The sequence below is a fragment of the Balaenoptera borealis genome, assembly GCF_965194805.1.
Source record: "Balaenoptera borealis genome assembly, chromosome: 10".
In the NCBI taxonomy this organism is placed as follows: Eukaryota; Metazoa; Chordata; class Mammalia; order Artiodactyla; family Balaenopteridae; genus Balaenoptera; species Balaenoptera borealis.
The window spans coordinates 53,255,661-53,275,323 of record NC_138874.1 but is presented as its reverse complement, the minus strand read 5'-3'; the positions used below and the strand labels follow the sequence as shown (position 1 = coordinate 53,275,323).

The following is a 19,663-nucleotide window of genomic DNA, read 5'->3' as shown; positions in this document are numbered from 1 at the left end:
GTAAGAAAATGCTGGAAAAATGTTTCACATTAAATTAGGTAACCTCATTAATACCCTGTGAGGTAGGAATTATTATCCCCAATTTGTAGCTGAAGTAAGGTTAATTATTACAGTAAAAAGCTCCTGCTATTGGAGTGTTTTTGTGTTGGAATTGTAACCCCAAAGTTCATGCTATTTTCATTATGAGACAGTCTTCCTGCCTTGGAGTTGCTCAGCGTTTGCCTCATTTCACCCTTAGCTTTAAAGTCACACCTTGTAGCAGATTTTTCAAGCCTTTTGAATTAAACTTAAAAGCCAAAAAGTTTTTTGCTCTGGGAAAAGCTACCATTAAACTATCACTACTAAGATGCTATATTTAGAGTTGTTATTTTATCAAAGGTAGATTAAAATAGTGAAGATGATACTTATTAATTTTACTCTTTCTTCATGTATCATTCACTTATATTTTGGGGCAAACTAAATGACCTTATGAATCACACTTTAATTTAGTGTTATAATTTTGGCCTGAGGTTATTTTATCAGTCTTATTCTGAAACTCAATTAAGGAATAAGGTTCTAATCTGAGTTGTATTAGGTGTGACAGTTATTTGTCAGGAAGGTATGCCTGAAATGTGTATTTTCTTTTGGGCTACTACAGAACCGTAGGGTTTTAGGAAAGTCCATAGACAGACTTTGTGAGAGATAATGAAGCTACTGACAATAACAAAAAAATAGTGTTGGGTAGAAAGAGTGATAAGACAGGAGCCAATCCTGGATCTTATTCATAGCTGAGCCATTAAATGAGAAAGAATAGAGAGTGCTTTCACGTAGGAAGCATTATAGCTATTTAATAAATGTTGGCTTTCTTAAAAACAATTACCACTACCACTTTTTATTAATTTAAAAAAATAATAACACTTTTTGTATCTCCTCATGAGATTCTTTGTGAAAGAATGATTGGAAACATGTTAAACAAGATAAGCCACTCCATGAATGTAAGGCATTATTAACTAGGAAGTTGCATCAACATCCCTGAGTTTGGATCCCATTTATACTAAATGATGCTATTTGCTTTCTTAGATGTACCAGAATATTTGGAAAATGGTGGTTTATTTCTGACAAGTGAGTCACAGAAACTTAAATAAGGAATTGTAAGGATAATGATATTTATTGATCCTTGACTAGATGGTAAAATCCAACTTAACTCCAATAGGTGTTAATTAATATATACAGGAAAAGTTTTCTGATTTATGGATATTTGAATTTTGTTAGATTAAGTGATGAAGTATACACACAAATGGAAGGAAAGCATGAAGTACAGCAACTAGATCTTATTGAAGTAGCTCATTATTTTTATGTTTTTCTGCTTATTCTTTTTCCTTTAATCATGACCCATGACTCCAGATAGAATTTATTTTTTAGGTATAAATTCAAGGCAAATAATAGATGAATACATAGTATTGTATTTGTTTCTGATGGATAGAAAATGAAATGAATACAGTGTGTTTCTGAACTTTACATATGCATTTTCTTAACTGACACAGTAGTCTGCATTAGAATTAAGTAATATTGCTTTCCTAGGAGGTTTCTTTGGAGGTATTAATATTCACTGTGGTGTATTACAACTACTTAAGGTATGCATTAATGGCCCAGAGTACATACTTTGGGTATATCTTGATACAATCATTATATGGTTTCTTAGTTTTCTATTTGAATTTGAAGAATTCTTTTATCTTCTCCTTTATTGAATTTGTCCTACTAACATGAACTAGAAAATGGGAAATAAGTATAGAAAAGCAGTGAAGATCTCTCTCTGCTGCTTAACAATGTTTTGATTGTAAAATCTTGCATTTTTTCAATCATTTTTTTTCCCTCCCTTCTTTTTATCTCTGTAGTCTACTCTTGTTTCACCATCCTATATCCCTCAGCTCAGTTAAGGCTAAGTATTCAACTTCCTAATTTATTTTGGAGAAAAACATTTAAATTTTGCACTATTTTGTTTTCTGATAGAACATGAAGCTGCCCACTGACCAGTGATGCAGTTAGCAGGCAACATCTTGGCAGAGAGACGATTGGGGATAGAAGCCAACCAATAATGGAATCCAAATAGCAAAGTATCCATTAGGCTTTTCTCTGCATGTCTTCTTAGTCTTAAGAAAACAAAACTACTCTTTATGAGCTCCCTTCCCTCCAATACCAGAGAAGTAGGTTTGTCAGCTCCAGAAACTTCATTCTTCATTTAAACACCTGGAAGAGAAACTCAGTAATTTGCATGTAGTTCTGCTTTGTTGAGCAGAGTATCTGCTGAGCTATTCTACTTGGGCAGGGATGTAGCTTAGTAAGGAAGTTTTCTCTGATTTTTTGAAATGCAGGTTTGTTCAAGGGTATATGGAATCAATTGCTGTGAAAATCCTTTAGCTTTGCCCTTTCTGATGGCCAAGCTATCAGAGCTTTCCTTTTTTATTTTTCAAACATTTAGATTTTTTTCTTTTTTAAACAGAAGCCCTTAAATTGGTAGAAGATACTTGCAAATGGACTGCATATCCAATTTTTTCATCCTTCCCTAAATATCATGGGAAATGTAACATGACAGGTCTATAGCTTATTTATATACCAGTGAATATTTGCTTGGCTTTATTAACACTTTTGTTTTGTCTGATTTTGTATAAACTTTAAAAACTGAAGTATAACATACATACATAAAAATGTACAGCTTATACACATACAGGTCAATGAATTTTCCAAGCTAAACACACCACCTCCAAGGTAACAAGCACCCAGATCAAGAAACAGAAAATTACCAGAATTCAAAAGATCCCTTATGCCCGTTTCCAGTCTCTAATCGCCCCTCAGGAATAAACACTATTCTGATTTCTAAAACTATAGATTAGTTTTGCCTGAGTTTGAACTTTATATAGATGGAATCAAGTAATATGTACCCTTTTGTGTCTGGTGTTTTTCATTCCATATTTCGTATTGTAGCATGTAACTGCATTTTGTTCATTCTCATTACTTTGGGTTGTTCCTAATTTGGGGCTCTATGAAGAGTGTTCTATGAACACTTTATATGTCTTTTAATGAACATATGAAAATATTTCTGTAAGTGTGTATCTTCTCCCAGGAGTGGAATAGAGCTGGTTCGTATACGTTCATGAACATATACATATGTTTAGCTTCGGTAGGCACTGTTGGTTTTCCAAAGCAGTTATATCAATGGCTTCACTAACATTTGATGTACAGATAGGTATAATTTAATTTTACTCTTTAGCTTTCTGTGGCATTATCATGCACAAGTTTGTCTAGACTCTCTGGATTATGTATATTTTCCACACATTTGATTTCTTGGAATAATCATATCCCAAGCTTCTTATCCTTTCTGAGCATAACTTTCTCTTACTTATTTCTTAATCATTTGTCTATTTGTTTCTTCAAAAAAATGATTAAGCTCCTAATATGTGCCATGTACTACTAGATAATGGATAAAAAATAAATAAGCTATAGTGCTTTCATTCAAGGGAAGTATAATGAAGTGAGGGAGACAGCAATATGAATAGATATATTTTTAAGTGATTTCACTCAAATCTAAAAAGCTTCATCTTTGATCTGTTGTTTCTAGATTTAGTAAAGAAGTCCATTAACAACTTGTCAAATGCATTCGTTATGTCTAGGTTATTAAAAAATCATGTGTATTCCAATATAAACTTCCCTTTTTTGAAGTAAAGAGACCCCATATTTTTAACTCCCTCATACAGAAGTCATCCTGTCTTCCAAATTGCTTTTTTTAAAAACATTTCTTTAATTCTTTTTTTTAAAGTATAGTGACCATAATTATCCACAGTACTTTGGGTCCTAAACTCTAGGGTGTGCATGTGTTTTTGCTTGCTTCTTTGGTTTTTTGAGAGTTCAGTATCTTCTGATGTCCTTCTTGGTAATTTACAATACATATTTAGCTTCTTGGTCTAGCACACAAAATTTTCAGGTTTATATCTTCAAGAAACAACTTATGATGACTCCTAGGTTCTTCTCCTTATTGTAACATTCATCCTGGGTGAAGGCCCTGTAACCTGCACACACATGACTTTAGCTCCCAGCTATGAGCTAGTGATTCACAGATCTCTATTTCTCGCTCACTTCTAGATCCATGTATAGTATATTTTAATTTGGATATTATGCTGGCATCTCACATTTCGCAGATGACAAAAAGTACTTTACCTTTCTCTTCCAAATGCATTATTCATTCTGTATTCTCCATCTTGATGAATGCATCACGATGTGCACAATGGCAAAAACAAATTTCTAGATGCTTCTAGATACCTCCACCCCCTTCCATATAAGTATCACAGAGTCTTACTGTTTTTGCCTCCTAAATATTTCTGGATCCATCCTACTGCACCCTAGCAATAGTGTTCAGCATTCAGGCCCTCATTGTCTTTTACCTGGATCATTGCCTGGTCTCCCTGACTGAAATTGCATTCTGTCTAATCACTAAATGGTCACTGCTAGAGCAATCTTTGAAAATACACATCGAAGCTTGTTGTTCTCGCAGCTCTTTAGCATGGCATCTGCCTGCGTTTCTAGCTGGATTCATCACCATTCCTGCTTAGCGTCCCTATACTTGTAGTGCCACCTGCAGTAGCATGCATACTCCTTGCTCTGTTATGCCTCAGGCCTTTGCACATGCTGTTTTCTTTTTTCTTTTTTTGGCAGATGTCCTTTATTTATTTATTTTTTAACATCTTTATTGGAGTATAATTGCTTTACAATGGTGTGTTAGTTTCTGCTGTATAACAAAGTGAATCAGCTATACATATACATATATCCCCATATCTCTTCCCTCTTGCGTCTCCCTCCCACCCTCCCTATCCCACCCCTCTAGGTGGTCACAAAGCACTGAGCTGATCTCCCCGTGCTATGCGGCTGCTTCCCACTAGCTATTTATTTTACATTTGGTAGTATATATAAGTCCATGCCACTCTCTCACTTCGTCCCAGCTTACCATTTCCCCTCCCTGTGTCCTCAAGTCCATTCTCTATGTCTGTGTCTTTATTCCTGTCCTGCCCCTACGTTCTTCAGAAACTTTTTTTTTTTTTTTTAGATTCCATATATATGTGTTAGCATACAGTATTTGTTTTTCTCTTTCTGACTTACTTCACTCTGTATGACAGATTCTAGGTCCATCCACCTCACTACAAATAACTCAATTTCATTTCTTTTTATGGTTGAGTAATATTCCATTGTATATATGTGCCACATCTTCTTTATCCATTCATCCAATGATGGACACTTCGGTTGCTTCCATGTCCTGGCTATGAACAGTGGGTAGACAGCTACTTCTAATTGTCCTCCCTACATCTTGTAAAAAAGTTAATTACCCCCATATCCTGCATGAAGTAGCAGACAGCCTTTATTTTCAGAAAGGAAGGAGCTAAAAATATAGTAGTGCTGCCATTTATTAACCTCGGGTAACATTATCCGAAGGTAGCAGAGTCTTGTGAATAAGTCATGGGATTTGCAATCAGAAATCTTAGGTTTACATCTCAGTTCTTTTATCAGCCTTTTAATCTCCTTAGACTAAATACTCATTTAGTTAAAATGGGGCTAATAACACCAGCCTTACTGCCTCAAAGGGTGTTGTGATGATCAGTGAGATACTATCCAGAAGCACTTTACAAACTATAAGTCATTATACAACACAAGTCCTCACATCCTAGTGTAGTAGCAAATAAGAGAAATCCTTCCCATGCAAGAAAGAGTATAACATAGCTGTTAGGATCATGGCTTAGCAGTTGCACTGACTTGGGTTACAGTGCAAGAAATGCCACCATTTAGCTTTGTCAGTTGGATCATGAACTCAGTCTCTCTAGATATCAGTTTTCTCATCTTTAAAAAGGAGAATAATATGTATCATGAGTTTTTATAAGGATTACATGAGATATTGTATGTGGAATGCATAAGTTATTGTTAAGTTCCCTTGAATTAGTTTTCTTTAAAATAAACTTTTTATTTATATTAATAATTTTAGATTTCTAGAAAAGTTGCAAAGATAGTACAGAAATTTCCCATCTACTTTTCTTCTGATTTCCTTCATTGTTAATGTCTTACATTAGCCACAATGAACAAACATTGATGCATTACTATTAACTAAACTCTGGGCTTTTTTTGGAATTCATCAGTTTTCCCATTAATGTCTTTTTTCTGTTCCAGGATCTGATCCAGGGTTCTATGCTGCATTTAGTTGTCATGTCTCCCCAGTTTCCTCTGGTCTGTGACAGTTTATCAGTCTCTTTGTTTTTTGTGACCTTAACAGTCTTGAGGAATACAGTGCAGGTATCATGTAGGATTTTCCCCAGTCTGGTTTTGTTGGTTGTTTTTCTCATGATTAGACTGAGACTGTGGGCTTTTGGAGAGAATTCCAGACAGATGAAGTACTCGTCTTGTCACAGCATATCAAGGAGCACCCGATATCCATGTGACATCACTGATGATGTTAACATTCATCTCTTGGTTAAGGGAGTACTTGCCAGGGTTTTTCAATGTATATTGAGCTAGTTTTAACCAGCTATCACTTATATAGGACTTTCTTTTTCCTCTCCTCCCACTGTTTGAAATGCTTTTCGTTTATATTTATTGCAAATGTCATCTCTGAGGCAATATCTTCTTTGACCACCCAAGCTAAAGAGCTTCTCTTCTCAAGTCAGTCAGTGTTGTGTTTTCTCGATAGCAGTTTTCAGTACCCGAAATTGTCTTGTGTATTTGTTTTACCTAGTTTATCTGTTTGTCTGTAGGCCCCCTCCCCCTCAAACAAGAACATAAGCTTCAGGAGAACAAGGTCCTTGTAGGATTGTTCACTTCTGTGCACTTGACATCTAAGCACAAGGGCTAGCATATACTAAATGCTCAATAACTATTTGTTTGAATAAATGTCAAAGAAAGAAAAATCCAGGATTAACTTATTAGCAAGTATTTCTGAAAATGAGTGGAAGATAGCTGAATGGTGGGAAGTTTAATTTAGTATTCTTAACTTAATTGGTTTAGTTTTAACAAAAAGGTTAAATGCAATCATCACCATCTATGCAAATAAGGAATTAGCATCCTTGTAATTCAAGCTGTCTTATAATTCACTTCATAATGTGAAAGCCAAAGTATTTTTCTGACTTATAAGTATATGACTGACAAATGTAAGCGTTACTCAGTTATCATACATCTGTACCATTGTGACCTTTATTTGCTATGGCTTAGCTTTCCTATTACAGAAATTTTAACAGAATCAGGAGGAGTATAGAAATAATTTATGCCCTTTATTTTAACTTATAGTTATGAATTCCTAGTATCTATTATCTTTTCATTTATATTGGCAGAAAAATGGACCTTCTTGGCATAAATCTTTCTTCCATAACCTCTCTTTTTATTTCTTTCCTCAGGACCTAAAATCTCCAAATCAGAGGGATGAAATTGCAGGTGCCCGGGCCTCATTGAAGGAGAACTCCCCCATACTGCATTCAATTTGTTCAGCTTGTTTGGAACATTCTGATGTCGCTTCCCTCAAAGCCAGCAAGGACACAGTTTGTGAAGAAATTCAGAACGCCCTCAATGTAATTTCAAATGCTTCACAAGGCATCCAGAATGTGTTAGTCCCACCAGAACCTCAGGCAGCAACCCTGGGAAGTGCCCTTGATGAGCTTGAGGTAAGTTGAGAGAAAATTAAAATGTGATTTGATGTACCAATATGAAAATCAATAGATGTGTGTTCTCAGATCCTTGGGTTGGAGTTCAGAGTATGAGTAAATAAAAATCCAGTGACCTAATCAGTCTCTATCATTGTCTGTGTTTTCCAAAGAATTGATTAGCAGGACAATATTCTATCAGTAGACTTCTGATTCCTTTACATCTCTGCCAAGGAAGCCAATGCATTTAAATTGGGATTGTTAATTAGATTGAAATGATGACTTTATTTTACATAGATAAACTTATGAAATGTAGGATTTATTCATTCCACAAATACTTATTATTGGCGCTGTTCTTTATGCTTGGGATATAATTGAGCGCTGCTCTCTTGAACTCCTCACATTTGAGTTTGGACTAGGGTGGCTAGTGAATATTAAGGCTAAATTTTGTAAGCAGACCAACTGGATTTGACAGAATGGTTGTGGGGTGTGAGAGAAAGGGAAGAGTCATGGCTGGTGTGGGGTGTGAGAGAAAGGGAAGAGTCATGGCTCCTCTAGAAGCACACACTGGACAGAATTTGGGATACAAGGTGTTATTAGGAATTAACATGTGTTAAGGAAGAGGAAGGGAGCAGGACTGAGCAGAGGAAGAAGTCTCCCTGTGAGCCAGACCCACAAAGCCACCAATGAGCAGGGAGCCCTGGAGAGAGTGTTAACCTCAAGAAATAGCCAGGCCTCTTTCAATCACTGGAAGCAGGTCACCCTACCCTGGGAAGGGTCTTACCTCCAGGCATGGGGGCTGGGGATAAGCCCGCTGCAGCTGCTGCAGACCCTGAAGGAACTGACAGCTGGGGGGCCATCTGCTGGCCTCACCCTCCACAGGTAGGCAACAAGTCCTACCTGGAAGGGGGATATGGGCAGTAAACCTCTGTGTCTACCACAGATAATTACAAGGTTTTTTTTGTTGTTGTTGTTGTTGTTTGTTTTTTGGCTTGAGCAACTGGATGGATTAAGTTTTTATCAACTATGATGGGGAAGACTGTGGGTGAAGCCATTTTTGAGAGGAAGATCAGCAACTCAATTTTCAACAGGTTGAGTTGAGAGATTTGTTAGACATTCCAGTATGATGTCAAAGATCATTGGTTATCCAAGTCAGATAAGTACTTGCTTAATGGAAGACAACATGGTGTAATGCTTAAAGATAAGGGATCAGGAGCCCAGATGCCTGAGTTCCTATCCCAGCTCTGACAGATACTGCCCATGTGACCTTAAGAAAGCTATTTTATTGAACTCTCAGTTTTCTCACCTATGAATTGAGGATAATAATAGGACCTGTATCTTAGTGTTGCCTGCATCAGTGAATTAATAATACATGTAAAAATGCTAATAGCAGTGACTGGCACATAATAAGTGTTCAATAAATCTTAGCTTTCATTATTAGTTGTGGAGGTGACTATTTGGCAGAAGATTCCTCCATAATCAAGAAATCAACACAATTAAAATTACTAAAGTTTAACTGATAACTTAAAAAAATAAACACATAACCTATAATTCCTATATGTTCTTAGCATTATTACTGTCACAATAAACTTATTAGATATCTAATTCATTTATGTTTAGAATAACCTTTCCATATGCTTTTCCTTTAGTTACATGTCTTAAACAGTTTTCTTCATTTCTAACCTAACATTATTAAATTCCTAATTTTTGGCATCAATGAAAAAATCTGTTAACTTCCTAATTATTAGCATTTATGTGAAAATTTTAAGACCTATTTGTCTAAATAAGGTAGAAAATTAGTGATGATTCTTTAATAATACCCCATCATGTAAATGTTTGCCCTGTGTAATGAGTACTCAGTAAACTTGTCTATTAGATGAGCATTCTGTCTTCACAATAAGATTGAAAACACCTTGTGGGCAAGATTATGTTTCCAACTAATTTTATACCGGTGATACTAGCAGAACATTAGGTCCCCCATACATTAATACGTAACATTTCTTGATAGCTAAACACTTAACATAAATTTATCACTTAATTGTTACAGTGTCCATGTAAGATATGTTTTTTCTTGTTTGTTTGTTTTACAGAAAATAAAACTGAGACTTATGTATGATTTTTAACTTGCTCAAGTCAGAAGGCTAGTGAGTGGTAGTAACCAGGATGTGAATCTAGTATGTCTGACTCTAGAAGATATTTCCAACTTCTGTATTATACTGAATTCTCACAGGTAGAGCTTAATGTGCTTAATCAAAATTCAACAAAACTTGTTCTACGATTCTTAGTTTATTGGAACTATCAGAGAAATTATATATGTAACCCAGTCCAAAAGATGGCATAACTTTTTAGTGAAAAATTATTTTTTGGGTACCTGAGTTATTTAAGTAGAAGTAGTCTGTGTATGAGGAGTGACTAGTATTGTGAGGTGAAATTTGCAAGAGTGGACAGATAGGATTGTGTATCACATTTTTCATAGTACTAAACAGAATTGTATCAGGTGATGCTTGCATAAGAGGTCCAGTTTATCCCAGACACCTTTTTCTATATTCTTAGGATTATAGAAGAAGATAGAAGATTTTGAAGTTGTCTTCCTTCAGGGACTTCTCTTTTCTCACTTTAGTTGAAAGTGGCTGCTGCAGACAAGAAATGGCAGTGGTTAGAGAGGAGGAGAAAGTGTGTGTGTGTGTGTGTGTGTGTGTGTCTGTGTGTGTGTATGGGTGTAGTTTTGATGGGAGTGGGCATAGGCATAGTGATAGAGTCTTCCCTTTTGTAAGATAAGTTGCTGACTCCCTTCTTCTTATCAAGGCAGGAGGGAATTTCAAAGATATTACCCAGAAATCCCAATACTGTATCAACAACCTTTGAAATTCAGTTCCAGTCAAAGTTAGGGATAGAAAGCTGGTACAAAATGCCTGAATTTAATATACATTTTTATATCCAAGTTACAATAGCTTCTGAGGTTGTCTGAACTAGATAAAGCAGAATTTACTGAGCATTTAGCCTTTTTAAATGATTTTGTAAATTAAATGGTTGCACTTTTCTTTACTTACAGGAAGCTTATTGGTAAAGGATCCAAAATAACCTTTGCTCTATCTTGCTTCTGCAAATATAATACTATGAAATAAATTGTTGTAGTAAATACTCTGTTGGGAGTAAGTCTCATTAAATGTTATAGCGTAGAAATGTATCAGAGCACTTACTCAACAACTACCGAGCTGAAGCATCATTAAATCTTTCATTCTGGTCCATGTCTGGTTGTGGAAATGAAACCTGAGATTTACTGTTGGAGGAAATAGAAGTTGAATTAGAACACTGTATAGGCTAAATCAATTTCTTTATTGGAAAAGCTAATGTGAATTTTAGAGTGTTCTTTTGCATTTGTGACTGAATGAGAGTTGAGAAGTGTCCAACTATGGATTAACAGAATTATGAACATATCTTGAAGTGAGAAACTTTGCCAGTGAAAATTGCTTTGAAACTCCAAGTCTACTAAGGTATATTTGCTCTTATGTGGAAGGAAAACACAGCTTTTATAATCATAGTCCACAGAATTATCCAGGTCCTCTTGTGATAATGATGATAATAACAAAGGAGTTTTGTAGTATTTTGTCATTTTCAAAGAGCTGTCATGTTATTTTCTTATCTTCCTTTTATATATTCATTTATGGTCATCATTCATATATTGCTTTATTCAGTGTTGTATCCCCAACACCTAGAACAATGCTCTATACATAGTAAATGCTAGGTAAATATCGATGAATGAATGAAGGAAGGAAAGAATGAATATAGGAATGGTGCCTATCGTTTTGCAATATTGGAGTGAAGAGCATTTTCCCTTTACCCCTGTTTTTTCTCCTTTCTCCGACTTGTAGTGTACATACTGGGGGGTTTATATTCTACTTTACCTAACATTTAACTGGGATGCAAATTTATAGTGAGGGAAACCACAAGGAAAATATCTGAGTGATATGCTGCTCAGATACCTTTCTGTGATAAGGGAGCACAAAGAGAAAAAAAAAAAACTTTTCTCAGTGGCTCTCTAGCCTTAGTTTAGGTTCCCTGTAGCTGCCAAGCTATGCTGCCTTTTACTAAGAGCAATAATTTTGAGGTATGCAGTCCTTATATTCTTCTGTTTTCACCTGAAGGAGAAAACGGGACCTCTATTAATCAAATTAGCATTTAGGAGGTAAAGGAAAATAGGCATCAGTGATATCTAGAAGCAATTTAATATGAAAAAATGGTTTGGTTTTTAGAAATATACTGAACTCGAAAAACTAAAAATAATGGATAAAATATTTTTAACTACATGGATAATCTGATAGGTGAATTAGGGAAATTTTGGGGGGCTAGCCAGGTACAAAGAGCACAAAACCAAACTAGCAAGCCAGCACTAGCATTGTGCTAGGCGATATGGGGAATTTGTTTTTCATTATTGCCTGTAGCTTGGATTTTGGAAGAACATGAACTGAGGACAAAAGACAAAGCTTGTCAGCTGGAAAGTCACATGAGACCCTTACATGAATCTGAGAATCCTTTTATTTGACCACCTCATTGGATAAACAAGAAAAACACTAGCTCTACAGCAGGAGATAGTAGGAAAACTTGGCTGGCTTAAATTGGCCATGGGTAGGTCAGAAAAATATACAAAACATCTTGGAAAATTTCTAACTGTAAGTCTGTTCTTATCTGGACTTTGGATCAAAAGTCATATTATCTGTGTAGCCTCTAAAACTTTAACTGAAAATTTAAAATTGTCCTGTCTTGGCAATATCTCCAAGTAACTGCCAGAAGTAAACTCAAATTCTGTCTGCACCATACACTAAGTCCACAAAAAATTCTCATACAAGTCCAAGGATAATAAGTTCTCACAAGACACACAAATAAGCAAGCCACCGTGTATGAAATTTTGTAGAAAGAGCAAAGTACAGAATCAGATCTGCAAACACTGCAGATGTTGAAACAGTAAGATATTAGATGTAAGTTAGTATGCTTAATATATATTATTTCCTCATCTACTCAGTAAAGTATGAGGAGTATGATGAAGGAAGAAAAGACTATCAAAATTGACCAGGCAGAACTATCTAAAATGAAAAACATAATTGTGAAAAATTCAGTGGTTAGGCAAAACAGGAGGTTAGATAGCAAATTAATGATCTGAAAGATGTTTTTGAAGAAGTTACTTGCAATGCACCACAGAGACACAAAATCTAAGGTTTTTTTTTAAAAAGCAGTTAAGATACATGGAGGATGGTGTGACGAGTTCTAAAATATTCTGATATAAGATACAGAAGAAGAAAAGCATAAAAAAATACTAAGAATTTCCTGGAACTAATGGAAGATAGCAATCTCCATAGCTAAAAAATCTAATAATTCCCAAGCAAGATATATAGAAAGAAATCCACACCTACGCATATTGTAAGGAAACTGAAGAGCAACAAAGACAAAAAGAATATTTTAAAAAGAAAATAGGGGTAGCTTTATTCTCAGCAAGATGGCAGAATAGGAGGCTCCCGACCCTTCCCTCTACCCATAAACACACTGAATAAACAACTACACATGTATCAGTTGCCTCTGAGAGAAATCCAGAAACGAGTTGAGCAATTCCTGCATGTTGGTCAACTAAGAAAATGCCCACCTCAAAACAGTTAGGAAAAACTGAGATACACTCTCATCATAAACTCCATTCTTAACACAGCATCATACAGTTGAGAGGGATCCTCCATCTCCCAGCTTCTCCTTGAGGAGAAAAGGTTTTGATACATATCTAACACTCCAATTTTTATGGCTGCTACCAGAGGGACTACTAGCTTGCCTATCTTTGGCAGCTGACAGGGCCCTATATTTGCTAGTCCCTTGGGACCATAGAGAACAAAGAGGTTGTTTTCAAGCAATTCCTATAGCTTTTTCCCTTGGCTCAGTTCAGAATGAGCAGGCAATAAAGCCCAGCTTCCAGCTTCTTCTTGGAAGTGGTTAGAATGCACATTTACATACTAAATTTTCCAATTGCTGACCAGGGTCTGACTTCTAACTCAGCTGTCTTTGGGAGCTGATGGGACAGGCAATCACTAGTCTCCTAGGCATTTGAACCTGTGTGTGGGCACTTCCCATGGCTTTTCCTTTGGCTAGCTCCAGTTAAGTGACCGAGTCACCATCTTCTTCTTGGAAGGAGTTGGACTACACATCTAGTACAGTAGACTTTTCTGACTACTGCCTGAAGAGCTAGCTTCTCACTCGCCTGCCTCTGGGAGCTGATGGAGCCATGCATTCTCTAGTTTCCTGGGGTCTACACAGAACAAAGTGGCAGTTTTGAATGCGCGGAGCCTCTTCCTACAACTCCTTTCCCAGGCTTGCTCCAGCAGTAAAGCCCAGCTACTAGTTTCTCCCTGGAAGGGGTTATGCTTCACATCTAGTGTCACAACTTTTCAAGTTAGACTAGCAAAAACATTTGAGAGGCATCTGGAGTAGCTGGATGGGCTGATTATTGGGGTTCATCACCCACTTGAGGCCAGTCTCTCAACTGGGAGAGGTGGCTATTTTATCTAAGGCAGAGAAAAACACAGAAAGAGTCAAGAAAAAAACAGGGAAATATGTTCCAAATAAAAGAACAAACTAACTCTCCAGAAATGAACCCTAATGAAATAGAGATATGTGATTTACCCAACAGATAATTCAAAATAATGAACAGGAAGGTGCTCATTGAGGTCAGGAAAGCAATTTATGAGCAAAGTAAGAATTTTAACAAAGACAAAATGTTAAAAAAAAATCATAGAGCTGAATAATACAATTGAATGGAAAAAAAAATCAATAGATGGAGTTTAACTCAGACTAGATCAAACAGAGGAAAGAAAGGATCAGTGAACTCAAAGACAACTCAGTGGAAATCATACAGTCAGAGGAGCAAAAAAAAAAAAAAAAAAAAGTGAAATTAGCTTAAGAAACTTATGCATATATATCATCATGTGGATATGTATGCATTATGAGAGTTCCAGAAGAAGAGAAAAGAAGGGAGCAGAAAGCTTATTCAAAGAAATAATGTTTGGAAATTTTCCAAACCAAGGAAGAAAATAGACATCATCCAGGAAGTCTAAAAAACACCAAAACAAACAAACAAACAAACAAAAACCTGGAGAGACCCACACCAAGACACATTATAATCAAATTGTCAAACTCAATGACTAAGAGAAATTTGAAAGCAGCAAGAGAAAAAAGACTTGCTACATACAAGGGGACCTTCCCTTCCCCCATAAGATTATCAATGTATTTTTCAGCAGAAACTATGCAGGCCAGTGAGAAATGTGGTGATATATTCAAAGTGCTGAAAGAAAAAATCTGCCAACCAGCAATACAGTGCCTGGCAAACTTGTCATTCAGAAATAGGGAAGGTAAAGACTTTCTCAGACAATCAAAAGCTGAAGGAGTTCATCACCCGTATTCCTACCTTACAAGAAATGCTAAAGGGAGTTCTTTAAGTTGAGATGACACAACAATATGAGAGAATAAAAAGTATGGAACTCATTGGGAAAGGTATTACTATAGACAAAACAGAATACTTTATTACTATAATGGTGGTTAAATCAATTTAATTCTTGTATCAAAGTTAAAAGACAAAATACTAAAAATAACTATAATTAAATTATGTTAATGGATACACAATATAAAAAGATGTACATTATAACATCAATTGCATATAATGTGATAGTAGAGTAAAAGTGTAGAGTTTTTGTGTGCAATCAAAATTAAGTTCTTATCAGCTTAAAATAGACTATTATAACTATAAGATGTGTTGTGTAAACCGTATGGTAATCATAAAGAAAAAAACTGTAGTAGATACATGAAAGATAAAAAGAAAGGAATGAAAACATACCACTACCAAAAAAAATCTTCAAATCACAAAGGAAGAAAGCAAGATGAAGAAAGGAAGAAAGAAAGTACCAAACAATCAGAAAACAATTAACAAACTGGCAATAATAAGAGCTTACCTATCAATAATTACTTTAAATGTAAATGGATTAAATTCTCCAATTGAAAGACAGATGGCTGAATAGATTAAAAAAAAACAATATCTGACTATAAGCTATCTATAAGAAATTCACTTTGGATTCAAGAACACATTATGCTGTAAGTGAAGGGATGGAAAAAAGATATTCCATGACAGTGTTAACCAGAATAAAACAGGAGGAGCTATACTTATACCAGACAAACCAGAGTTAAGTCAAAAACTGTCTCTAGAGACAAAGAGGGTCGTTATATGATGATAAAAGGGTCAATTCAAAAAGAAGATATAATAATTATAAATGTTTGTACCCAGCATCAGAGTACCTGAATATATAAAGCAAATATTCACAGATTTGAAAGGAGAAATTGACAGCAATACAATAACAGTAGGAGACTTCAATACCCTACTTTTAATAATAGATAGTACATTCTGAGAGAAAAACTATGAAGAAACAGTGGACTTGAACAACACTATAGACCAAGTGAACCTAATAGACATGTACAGCACTTTTCACCTAACAACAAAAGAATGTTATACACAAAATAAGTCTTAATAACTATGCAAAACAGTCTTATTAAATATAAGAAGATAGAAATCCAAGTATCTTTTCCAACTTCAGTGGTATGAAACTAGAAATCAATAATAGCAAGAAAACAGGAAAACTCACAATATGAGAAAACTAAACAATACGCTCTTTTGAACAACCATTGGGTCAAAGAGGAAATCAAAAGGAAATTTTAAAAAGCGTCATGTGGCAAATGAAGATAAAAAGTTTAAATACCAAAACTTATGGAATACAGCAAAAGCAGTACTAAGAGGGAAGTTTATAGTGATAAATGCCTACATTAAGAAAAAAGAAAGATCTCAAATAAACCAACTTTATACCTCAAGAAGCTATAAAAAGAAGAACAAACTTTGCCCCAGATTAGCCGAATGAAGAAAATAACAAAGATCAGAACAGAAATAAATGAAATAGAGACCAGAAAAACAATAGGAAAAAAAAGTCAACAAAACTACAAGAAGATCAATGCAACTAAGAAAAGAGAAACAAATTGACAGACCTTTAGCTAGACTAAGAAAAACAGAAGACTCAAATAAATAAAATCAAAGAAATAAAAGAGACATTACAACTGATAATGCAGAAATAACAAGAATCATAAGAAACTGCTATGAACAATTATATGCCAACAAATTAGAGAACCTAGAAGAAATGGATAAATTTCCAGAAGTGTACAATCTCTGAAGATTGAGTCAAGAATAAAAAATCTGAACAGACCAATAACAAGTAAGGAGATTGAAGCAGTAATCAAAAACCTCTAAACTAAGAAAAGTCCATCACCAGATGGTTTCACAGATGAATTTATACCAATCATTCTTAATCTTCCCCCAAATAGAACACTTTTTGGAAGAGAGAACATCTACCAAATCATTTTATGAGGCCAGTATCACCCTAATACCAAAGCAGAGAAAAAACCATAAGAAAAGAAAATGTAAGCCAATGTCTGTAATAAACATAGATGCAAAAATCTTCAATAAAATACTAGCAAACTGCATTCAACAGTACATTAAAAGAATTATATACCATGACCAAGGGAGATTTATCCCTGGAATACAAGGATGGTGCACATAAAAAAAAAAAAAAAAAACTCTCAGCAAATTACGTAGAGAAGGAACTCACCTCAACACAATAAATCCCATATATGGAAAGCCCACAGCTAACGTTGTAATCACTGAGGGGAAAACTGAAAGCTTTTCCTCTAATTTCTGGTGTAAAGCAAGGATGCCTACTCCTGCCACTTCTATTCAACGTAGTACTGGTAGTCCTAGACAGAGTAATGAGGGAATAAAAATGTAAAGGCATCAAAATTGGAAAGGAAGAAGTAATTATATCTGTTTGCAGATGACATGATCATATATGTAGAAAACCATAAAGAATCAACAACAAAATCCTGTTAGAAACAATAAATGAATTCAGTAAAATTGCAGGATACAAAATCAACATGCAAAAAGCAGGTGCATTTCTATGCATTAATAATGAACTATCCAAAGAAAGAAATTAAGAAAACAATCCAATTTACAATAGCAACAAAAATTTGAACACTTCTGATTAAACTTAGCCAAAGAGATAAAAAACTTGTACATTCTAAACTATGAAGCATTAGTGAAGGCAACTAAAGAAGACACAGAAATTGGTAGACATCCTGTGTTCATGGATTAGAATGCTCAATATGTTAAAATGTCTATACTATCCAAAATGATCTACAGATCCAGTACAAACCTAATGAAAATTCCAGTGGCATTCTTTACTTAAATGGAAAAAGAATCCTAAAATTCGTATAGAACCATGAAGACTCCAAATAGTCCAAGTAATCTTCAGAAAGAAGAACAAAGCTGGAGGCATCACATTTCCTGACTCAAAATGTATTATAGAGCTACAGTAATTAACACAGTATGATACTAGCATAAAAACAGATATATAGACCAATGGAACAGAACACAGAGCCCAGAAATAAATTAAAACATTTACAGCCCACGAATCTTTAACAGTGTATTAAGAATACACAGTGGGGAAAAAAAGTCTCTTCAATGAATGGTGTTGAGAAAAGTGAATATCCACATGCAGACATGAGTAATGTCTGATAGTTGATTTCTCAAATATAGATGCTGTAAGACAGTGGAATTATCCTCCTTTTAATCCTGAGAGAACAAAACTGTTAACCTTGAATTCAGTACACAATGCATCTATCTTCTAAGAACAAAGATGAAGATACTTTTATACAACCCCAAACTTGTAGAGTTTACTGAACAATTTCACTGAAAAAATTGCTAAAGAAAAAGAAAAAAAATGTGCAAATGAAAGAATTTCTAAGAAAAATAAATGGTAAATATATGGGTTTACTACTGCTCAAATATTAATTGTTATAAAGGATTAATAACTATGTATAGTTTGTGTAATTAAAAATACAGAATTAATGTGCCTGAAAACAGCAGCATATAATTAAGGAAAAGTGGATTAAGAGTTAAATCTTCTATGATCTCGGTATTTTGGGGATGGGAAAGACAAAGGTATTGACTTACTTTAGACATTAATTTAAATAAGCATGTCAAAACATCTAAAGTAACTACTAAAAATGTATAGCAATAGACAGTATAATCTGAAGACATGGAGAGAGAAATATGGGATGAGAAAATAAGAAACTCATTCAATCCAAAAGAAGAAATAAATGGAGGGGGAAAATAAACAGAAAAAAAGGGACAAATAGACAATAGGAAACATGATGGTAAAATTAATTCAAATATTTCTGTAACCATAATAAATGTACAAGAAAACATAAACTTTTAAAAGCACAAATACTCAGAGCTTAGAATAGAAAACAAACTCCAGCTATATGCTGTTTATAAGAAGCTCACCTAAAACATAAAAACAGGGGAAGTCTGAAAGTCCAAGGATGAAAAAAAATACATCCAACAAATCCTAACCAAAGAAAGCTGGTGTAGCTATATTAATATTAGTCAAAATAAATTGCTAATGATGATTACTATCTAGCAATAAAAGGTTAAATTCACCAGGAGGTTGTAACACATACTTTTCAAAAACCCAAAAAAACCCAAAGAAAATTAACAAATATTGACCATTTACTGAGCCGTGGTTTTCAAAGAACTAGTATCTTACAGGCCACCTAGAAATATATCTAGATAAATAAATGAAATTACCCCACTGTTTGGAGTCATTTTTGAAAAGCACACCTGTGTTACTCTCTCATCAAAGAATAAATTATAATTGAAAATAAAAGTAGTTATGTCTGAGAAATAATGAAAATAAACAATAAAATTTGAGGGATACAGCTAATAATAGCTAACATGCAGCTAATTAGAGGGAAATTTATCACCAAAATCCTTACATTAAAAAAGAAGAAAACCTGATGAGAACTATAAAGCATTGATAAAAAAACAAGATGATTCAAAGAAATGGAAAGATATCCCATGCTTTTGGATTGGAAAAATTAATATTCTTAAAATGGCC

General features: G+C 34.7%; 1 protein-coding gene across 5 annotated transcripts in view; it reads left to right on the top strand.

Annotated features, from left to right (window-relative positions):
* CTNNA3 (catenin alpha 3) overlaps positions 1–19,663 on the top strand; it is a 1,737,547-nt gene that overhangs the window by 451,757 nt on the left and 1,266,127 nt on the right. For all 5 annotated transcript variants that reach the window (XM_082408616.1, XM_082408615.1, XM_082408617.1 and 2 more), the window contains one exon: positions 7,401–7,664. In XM_082408616.1, coding sequence (XP_082264742.1) covers positions 7,401–7,664 — 264 coding nt within the window. The remainder of the gene's footprint in view (positions 1–7,400; positions 7,665–19,663) is intronic.